General features: G+C 39.3%; 1 protein-coding gene across 1 annotated transcript; it reads left to right on the plus strand.

The window, feature by feature from the left end:
- The first annotated feature begins 1,760 nt into the window (after positions 1-1,760).
- cldn1 (claudin 1) lies at positions 1,761-6,842 on the plus strand. Its single transcript, XM_041804192.1, has 4 exons — positions 1,761-1,983; positions 5,643-5,807; positions 6,029-6,113; positions 6,648-6,842. Exons 1-4 carry the CDS (start codon positions 1,761-1,763, stop codon positions 6,808-6,810), a joined length of 636 nt encoding a protein of 211 aa, XP_041660126.1. The 3' UTR covers positions 6,811-6,842.
- The last annotated feature ends 2,433 nt before the right edge of the window (positions 6,843-9,275 follow it).

The raw sequence follows: 9,275 nt of genomic DNA on the forward strand, positions 1-9,275 counted from the left end.
GTTCTTTTGACTTCATGGTGTAATGGTAGCCAGGAATACTGATTGACAAGTGACTGGACCTTCCAGACACAGGTCTCTTTATACTACTTGAGACACATTCACTTCACTCAGGTGGTCCTCATTTCACTAATTGTGAGACTACTAGCACCAGTTGGCTGGACCTCTGTTGAATTTGGTCAGTCACTTTAACGGGGGTAAATTTGAATGCAATCATTTATTTTACATTAATTGTTTTAATTTAAATGACATTACTCTGTGGAAAAACACACTACACAGAACTAGGAATTCAGCCCCCTCACCACTACACCCCAACAGGGACTGCATGACATTGCATTCAAATACATGCACTTTGATATGGAGTTGCCCCCGTTTTCCATCTTTAACAGCCTCTACTCTTCTTGGAAAGCTTTCCACAAAATTTTGGCCTGCTTTTTGGGGGAATTTGTGCCCATTCATTCTGCAGAGCATGCATGAGGTTAGGCACTGATGTTGGGCAAGAAGGCCTGGCCCACAATCTCTATTCCAGTTCATCCCAAAGGTGCCTGATGGGGCTGAGGTCAGGGCTCTATACAGGTCAGTCAAGTTCTTCCATACCAAATTCATCAAACCATGTCTCTATAGTCTTTGCTTTGTGCTCAGGGGCACATTCATGTTGGAATAGAAAGGGTCTTCTCCAAACTGTTGCCACAAAGTTGGAAGCATAGCACTGTCCATAATGTCTTGGTATGCTGAAGTATCAAGCTTGCTCTTAACTGGAGATAAAAGGCCTTGCCCAAAACCTGATAAAGAGCCCCATACATTAAACTTCACGGATTGTGCAGTCATGCAGGTAACACTCTCCAGGCATCTGCCAAACCCAGACTTGCCCATCTGTCTGCCAAACAGAGAAGTGTACTTCGTCACTCCACAGAACACATTCCCACTACTCCACAGCCCAGTGCTGGTGTGTTTTACACCACTCCATCTGATGCTTGGCATTGGACCTGGTGATGTGAGGAAGTTCAGAACTCTTCAGCCATTACACACCATGCACCTTGACAGTCATTGACCCCACTCGGTGATTTTAGATGGTCTTCTGCTTCATCACTGTTGCTGTTGTTCCTAAGTGCTTCCACTTTCCAATGATATTACTAACAGTTGAGTGTGGAATATTCAGCAGGTATAAAATTTCACACACCGACTTAATGCAAAGATGCCATCCATCACAGTACCACGCTTGAAGTCACTGAGCTCCTCAGAATGATCAATTTTGTATCACAAATGTTTGCAAATGGAAACTGCTTGGTACTTGATTTATATACACCTGTGTTACAGGTCAGATTGAAACCAAATACTTTTGCCCATATAATGTATTTTTGTTGCCATAGCATCCACACAGGTATCGATATTATTTGGTTATTAATAGTATCAAAATCCTACTTTGAAATTCCAGCCTCATACCTCAGTGTATGAAATGTGCTGTGCAAACAGAGATGCCTCATCTTGCCTGATATTGCAAGCTGCAGATCTACAAGCCACCACTAGGTGTCCTCCTGCTCCTCCTCACCTCAGTCAGATTCCTTGACTCCTGACATTCCTGGATCCTCCCTGTCCTCCAGGGTGTTCCCAGAAGATGCACAGGTAGACTGTTTGGGATCAGATCCACGAACCAAACCAGCAGGGACCACATCAAGGATTCTTGAAAATACTTTTAAAAAGGTTTTTCAGTCCTGTCAAAGGTTTATTTCCACATCTGTGAGTAGTTTCTTTGAAGTGAACTGATGGCCAACGCAGGTATTCAGCTCCTGGGCTTCACACTGGCCTTCCTGGGCTTCATCGGCTCGATAGCATCCACAGCCATGGTGGAGTGGAAAGCTTCATCCTACGCAGGAGACAACATCATCACAGCTCAGGCCCTGTATGAAGGCCTGTGGATGACCTGTGCATCTCAGAGCACCGGACAGATTCAGTGTAAAAAGTATGATTCACTCCTGCAACTACCAGGTAATTTCTTCTACATGCCTTTTTTTTTTTTTTTTTTTTTTTTACAATATTTTATGTGATTTCTTTAAAAAAAAAAAAAAAAAAAAAAACAGCTAATCAGGGTATATGAACACATTTTTCTAAAAGTATGGTAACTAGATAGACTAGATAAATGGTGGTAGTTATGAATCTTGTTATTTTTTAAGAATTTGTTCTTTATTTTTACAGTGATTTGATAGAAGAGTAATGATTTTTTCCCTTTCTTTTAAAAAAATAAGAATCCTGAATGGGCCTGTTTGTGGTTTGTTCAGAACATTTCAATCTTTGTGGTCATTCAAACCTGCCTGGAGGATCAGGTAAATGCCCTTTCTTCTGCCTCCTGCATGCAGAGACATGTCAGTCAAATACCAGCAGCTGGCGGATCAAAAGAAACTTCTTTTGCTTTGAAACTTTTGTAAATGAACAAAAGCCACAGATGAAGAAGACTGTTTCAAATTATTTTTCTGTTTTGTAAAATTTGTTTCAATATAACAACACAAAAAGCTGATATCTGTAGAATCAGATTTAAAATTGCTGGAGGGAAAGTTTCGATCTCACCTATGACTCATGCTCTCTGAATTCCCCCTTATTTTTGTGCCTGTTGTCAACAACTAGTTAGAGATACTGAGTTATCTATTGTACATCCTTGTTACCCTTGAATGTGAAATCTTCATCAATTATTCTAAACTTTATAAGAAAAACTAAACCAACTAAAAACTAGATCCAAGGCCAGTCATAGGGGGGATAAAGGGGAAGATTTCTGGGGCCCATCTACAAGAGGGCCCTAGGGGTTCAGCAAAAAAAACTTAAGGAATGATAGTTTAACTTCATTGTTGACCCAAATACTCACTACGAACAAAAAAAGGATATTATTTATTGTCGATGAGGTAAAATGTAATGCTAAACATGTTACACCCTCTAATGAAATACTTACCGTCTTTGTGTAAACCATTGGTCAATAATATTTATTTAGCCATGGCAGGACCTGCACAAATGTTAGCATGCAAGAAAGGAAAGGTAACAAAAAGGAGGGTGCAGTCAGTTCCAAAAATGAATCTTAATCAGGCCAATGGAGAGGGGTCTGGCTGCTGACCGTATCTCTCAGATGCCCCCTCTCGCAGACGTTACTCTGAAATGCTGCATCTGTCAGAATGGAAATACACATTTAAACTTTCTAAGTAAAATTGTATCGAAACTTTGGTTAGGTTACTACTATTGTAACTGTTAGAATACCAAAATTTATAAACCTGATGTCTTAAACCGGATTACATGTTTCATAAAACAGAAGAAACAGTCTGTTTACACAAAAAAAGCTTGTCCTCCATGGAAGCATGCTGAAGTTGGTAAAACATGCTAACAAAGCTCACAAAGCTCATGAATATCAATACAAAGGAACCAAGAGGTGTCTGGCTGCAGACTGTACATCCTCGTATCTCCTGTACAACGTATTTCCAGTTTTAGATAAAAAAAAAAATTCAACTCTGTTCATAAACAAAGTCCGTCAGTTACATTCATGAAAAGACCACATTGTAAACATTACAGAATAGCAAACCTTTCATCAATAAAGTAGAGACAAGGTCAGAGATCTGATCTGGTATTACATTGTATAAAGACCCATATTAGAAATACACTCCCTGGCCAAAAAAAAACTCACTACCTAAAAAAGGTCACACACTCTAATATTTCATTGGACCGCCTTTAGCTTTGATTACAGCACGCATTCGCTGTAGCATTGTTTCGATAATCCTCTGCAATGTCACAAGATTTATTTCCATCCAGTGTTGCATTAATTTCAATATTGTTGATGGAAGAGTCTGACCACTGTGCAAAGCCTTCTGCAGCACATCCCAAAGATTCTCAATGGGGTTAAGGTCTGGACTCTGTGGTGGCCAATCAATGGGTAAAAATGATGTCTCATGGTCCCTGAACCACTCACAATTTGAGTTCGATGAATCCTGGCATTGTCATCTTGGAATATGCCCGTGCCATTAGGGAAGAAAAAATCCATTGTTTAAGAAATGAGAAGTTACTCACTGCATCAGCTGGGGTTAAATAACATGTTGCCAGCTGAAAGATAATCGCCCATGCAGTAATTACCCAATAGGAGGCTCGTACCTATTTGCTTAGTAAAATCCAGGTGGCGACTTTTTTTTTGGCCAGGCAGTGTAGTTACACTCACAGTGGCTTGCTTTACCTCTGTTGGCTTAAGCTAAAGCTAACATGTCTATGCTATCTACTTTAATTAAGGTAATGTAGCTAAGTTAGCTTTAGATCATGTACTTTAGCAAACAGCTAATGCTAATTTAGCTACATAGATAATTAGCTTACATTTTTGCTTGCTTAGCTTTAGCATGTTAGCTACACAAAAATGCAGCCAACCGAGCTACATAAGCTACAAGTGAAGTGTTTTCATGAAGGACGAGCTTTTTTTCCTGTGAGCAGACTGTTTACTTGACTTAACTGAAATGTTTTGTAATTTTGCAGGTCAGTTTTTTACTTTAAATTTAGGAATCCTTACCCTTGAGAGAGATGAACAGTCAGCAGCCAGAGTGTCTTGAACAAAGCTGTAAGACTAACATTAGCTACATAAGCTACGTAGCTCATATAGCTTATCTACATATCATATGTAGCTATTTAAGCTTTAGCTTCATATGCTAAAGCTTAATTTGCTAAAGCTTACATAGATACATTGGCTTACTCGTAATGCCAACTACATGGCCAGCTTAGCTGTGTTAGCTTTAGCGAAGCTAATTGTTTGCATATCTACTTCTTAAGCTGGTCCATACATGACTTACCTCTATTATTCATTAATTTATAAAATGTTACCTAGCCTATAATGTTTGCAATGCATTTTTTCACGAATGTAACTGCCAGACTATGTTTAGGAACAAAGTTAAATTACAAAAGATAAAACTAACACTGGAAAAGTGTTGTACCGGCAAATTCTGTCACTTCCGTTTCGACAGAGTGTAGTAATAGTATGTGTGTGTGTGTGTGTGGGGGGGGGGTCTACAGTCTGCTGCCAATCTGTCTTGAGGCCAGTGAGGTAAATATTAGCCAGCAGGCTTGCATTAAAGCTATTACATCACAAGTAGGTTCTTCACTGGACTTTTGAGGGTTTCTGTGGGCAGGCCTGACTAGAACTACCCTCTGGTAGTTATACACCTCCTGGAGGCAAAAAATTGTCAGTGAAAGCACAGTGGTAATTTAAGAAGGACCAGGTTTGTTTATGTTGTAGTGTGATTTATAGAAACCAGAATGAACATGAAGTCCAATGACTTTGACCTTTGACCTCAAAAATTCTAACAGTTTGTCTCTGAATCAGTGTGGACATGCGTTCAACGTCTGAAGGAAATCCAGCCAAGGGTTCTTGAGGGGTTACTGATGTTGTTTCTTTAAGTCAATGTCTTTGCTTGTGTTGTTCTTGCTCTGAAATGTACGTCGTTTTGGATAAAAGTGTCTGCTAAAGGACATTGTAACATTGTAACACAACAATAGCCCTGATGGACAGACAACCCAGAAGATAATACCCCCAGCCTTGGTTACTGCCTGCATGGAGGCATAAAAACAGGTCAAGAATCACAGAATTGAAATGAACTCCCTCTAATCAGGTGAAATTTGTGTTATTTCTTTGTCCGCAGGGATTGTTCAGGGCACTCGTGGATTGATGCTCTGCTCCATCTTGCTCTGCTTTATTGCCATCATGGTGGCAACGGTGGGCATGAGGTGCACCACCTGTATGGCAGATGTACCCCAGCAGAAGGACAAAGTGGCTCTGGCAGGAGGGATCATGTTCATTATTGCTGGTTAGAGCTCCTTCAGTTGGGACAAACACATGCATTGAATCAACACATGTGATTCCCACATCATTAAGATAATTTACCCTTAATATACTGCACCACACCACTACATGTTTTACTTTGATAATGTAAAATGTAAAATTAGCTTTGCAGTGTCACATGACATAAACAATCCCGCTTTGTGACCTTTAGTCACAGTTAAAATGTTTATCTGGTCATTGTTTCAGGTCTTCTTGCTTTGGTGGGAACCTCTTGGTACGGACACAGAATAGCCCAAGACTTCTACGACCCGTTCACTCCTACTAACTCTAGGTGAGCGCCTCCTTCTCTGTCCCTGTAATTCTCACTAAGCCTCATGTATCACTGAAGGTTATTTAGCAAATGCCAGATACTTAAAAAGCTGTATCTCATTATTGGCATTTTTTTAATAAGTTTGATGTTACATTAAAGTTGATATTTAGGAAAATACAAAGAAACTACATTACAGGTTTTGTGTCAGGACTTTACATGTTCCTAGTGGTTTCCCCCATTAAGCTTTTATTACACCTCTGATGGCACACCAGATAGATACAAATCAATAGATAAGTCATACCGAGATGCCAAATCATAGTCCAGATTACACTGTAAATCTAGTCATATATGAACTGGCCACCATATCCCGACTGAGGACATCGAGGCTTGGCGCCACACTCCAAGGTTGACTGATACATACACAGACAGATCAGCAAGCCTACGCACAGAATTAGCTGGGCCCCTAACAACCCATTTAAGAGAAATTAAAAGATTTTATCTGCTCATACTTGTATTACTCAAAACATACTAATATTCAGTGTGATTTAATCCCAGGTTTGAGTTTGGAAGTGCTCTGTATGTTGGATGGGGAGCTGCCTGTCTCATCATCATAGGAGGGTCCTTCCTCTGCTGCAACTGCTCCAGTCAGAGCTCAGGGAAATCTCCACGCTACCCTCCGTCCCGCTCTGCAGGCCAACCTGGCAAGGACTACGTTTGAGGCAGTACTTCCACGTCTCTTCTCATGGACAAACACCGTCTTTGCACGTCTGTCATTTAGATTTCTGTGATGTTTTGCAGCATGTATAGTTGCAGGTGTTATGTTTGGTAGATATTTTGCACTCCACTCATTGGGAAACCATGAACCCTACAAAGGAAACATCAGGTGGAAACCCCTCAAATTTTTGTAGAGATCATAATTCCTTTCATTTAATTAATGGAGTTACTGTTTTTTTCTAATAAAAGTACAACTTGAAATTAAATGCTGTTTAAAAAGGTTTTGTTGCCCAATCGATCAAAATGCCTCTCACAATATTTAAATGACAACTTTAGCTCTTCATTTTAAACCTGCTGATTTATCAACTGTTTCATTTCTGCCACTTGTCGTCACTTTCCTGTTAATACAAATTATTAAAGTATTAAGCTTTGGTTTGCTTGATGAGTCGCTTGTACATTAAAGGGAAAGACCAATCATTATAAATGGATAGGATAAGTGTTCACTTATAATGCTCTTGATATCTTTTTACTCCTAACGGCCAAAATCAACAACTTTCTGATATTTTTATGACTCTTTTGAATGTCATCACCCTTCTTTCATTGAAATACTTGGAAATTCAAAATGGAAGCATCTCAACACATTTTTTACCTAACTTAATATACATCTTTCATTATCATTTTACCCCTTTAAAACAAGTTTATATTTGTCTCAGACGTCCCCAAAACATGCTTGTCAAGTTTGTTGCTGAAAAAACACTCCAGTATTGGATTTTTGCATGTCTAAAAATCACTAATATTGACGGTTTAAATGAATTTGAGCAGAAATAAGGCTCACATTAAAAATACCTACTGATATAAACCACATTAGAATTTTAAAAGTGTTATCAGGTTATAAACTGACCCTAATACACCCCTATTTTACCTATATATACATGTTGAAAAGTCTATCATATAATGAGTTGAATTAACCCCTGGTTTAACCCCCCTTGGCAACATCTAAGTGCACTATAACGTCATTCGAGAAAATACCCTAAGTATGGCTATGGATAGATGAAATGGCATATGTATCATTATAGAGATCAATTCACATCACTAAATAGGAGTATGGTCAATTAAATAGTGCTTCTATTTTATTCTAAAATTGCATGACGTTAGGAATCCTATGCAAAAGCTATCATGACATAAAGCACTACTATTCACCTGTATAATTTGTGAGTTTTATCAATTTATCATGGTTAGTTATGATTTTAGGGCAATTCATGTGAGATCAAAAGAGATGGAAAACGGCATTTTGTGAGTTCTGAGGAAACAGGAAGTTTGAGATGGTCAGGGCCACTGCTGATTGTTTAGACTGGTGATGTCACTTTTGTGACTTTGACTGATTTCCGCTGATTGGCTGAGAAAAATCATACTGTACGGAGTTAGACAAACCTGACCAAACATTTGCTCTTTTTCCTTTGTCGACTCAGGCAGTGTCTCTCAGTCAGAGCTCAGAGTTGAACTATTATGCTTTTAATTGACATAATAAACAAGATCTGCATCACCTACTGTAAGATGATACGGTGCAACCATGGCTTTTCAGACCTGTTAAGATGGTCTAATATGTTTGCAAGCATGTACAAGCATGCATATGTGTGAGGGAGAGGGAGGAGAGCATTATCAACTATCACCCCCTCCTCCCAATGTGGCGTTGCGTGGTGTCAAGCAAATCCCTCCAATTACAACCAGCATGACCATAAGAAGGAGGGGATCTGTAAAAATCTGTATTTAATGTTTCTTTGTTTTAATCAGAGACAAAAATGCTCTCAAATCCCTCTGTAGAAAGCTTACAGTAAAAGATAAAAGATTTTTTAGGGGAGAACTCTCAGTGCCGAAACTTAAACAAGCTCTAACTCTTTAAGGAGAGTTTCGTCGTTAAACAGCAGAGCAGCCAGCTGCAGAAATGTGTAGCCTGAGGGAAGACTAAACTCACACATATAAAGACACATACCTCAGACATCAGGCTCATGTCCCAACATGCCTCTGTGCAGGAGAGGTGCAGTCATCTCAGTTCATCAGCACACACCAAAGACCAGCCCTTTTATCACACTCTACTTTCTCACATAATACTCTGACTTTTTATCCGCTCCCAGCAGCACATCCGTGTAACATAATTTCATACACTGCCTCAGCCACATCAGGAATACTAAACTGTCTTGTGTGGCACATTAATCTGCCTTTTGTGGCCCCTTATCCCTATAGAGGAATCCTGTACCAGAGAGCTCCCCCATCTGGTCATCCTGCAGATCTCTCCTCATCAGCAAAGACATGAGCAATGATGAAAAGCAAAGATTTTTTTTCTTAAAAAGATGAGAAACCTCCTTTTTTCAAAAAATAAAAACACAATGAAGAATAGGCATTAAATACACTAGAAACCAAAAACAAAAAATTCATCAGAATCAGTTTTATTTGCTGACTGTGTGCAAACAC

This window comes from Cheilinus undulatus, linkage group 13 (genome assembly GCF_018320785.1).
Source record: "Cheilinus undulatus linkage group 13, ASM1832078v1, whole genome shotgun sequence".
Classification (NCBI taxonomy): domain Eukaryota; kingdom Metazoa; phylum Chordata; class Actinopteri; order Labriformes; family Labridae; genus Cheilinus; species Cheilinus undulatus.

Coding starts and splice junctions, on each gene's coding strand:
- cldn1 (XM_041804192.1), top strand. CDS start 1,761: ATGGCCAACGCAGGTATTCAGCTCCTGGGCTTCACACTGGCCTTCCTG. Junction 1,984..5,642: donor TTCACTCCTGCAACTACCAG/GTAATTTCTTCT, acceptor CTTTGTCCGCAG/GGATTGTTCAGGGCACTCGT. Junction 6,114..6,647: donor TTCACTCCTACTAACTCTAG/GTGAGCGCCTCC, acceptor ATTTAATCCCAG/GTTTGAGTTTGGAAGTGCTC.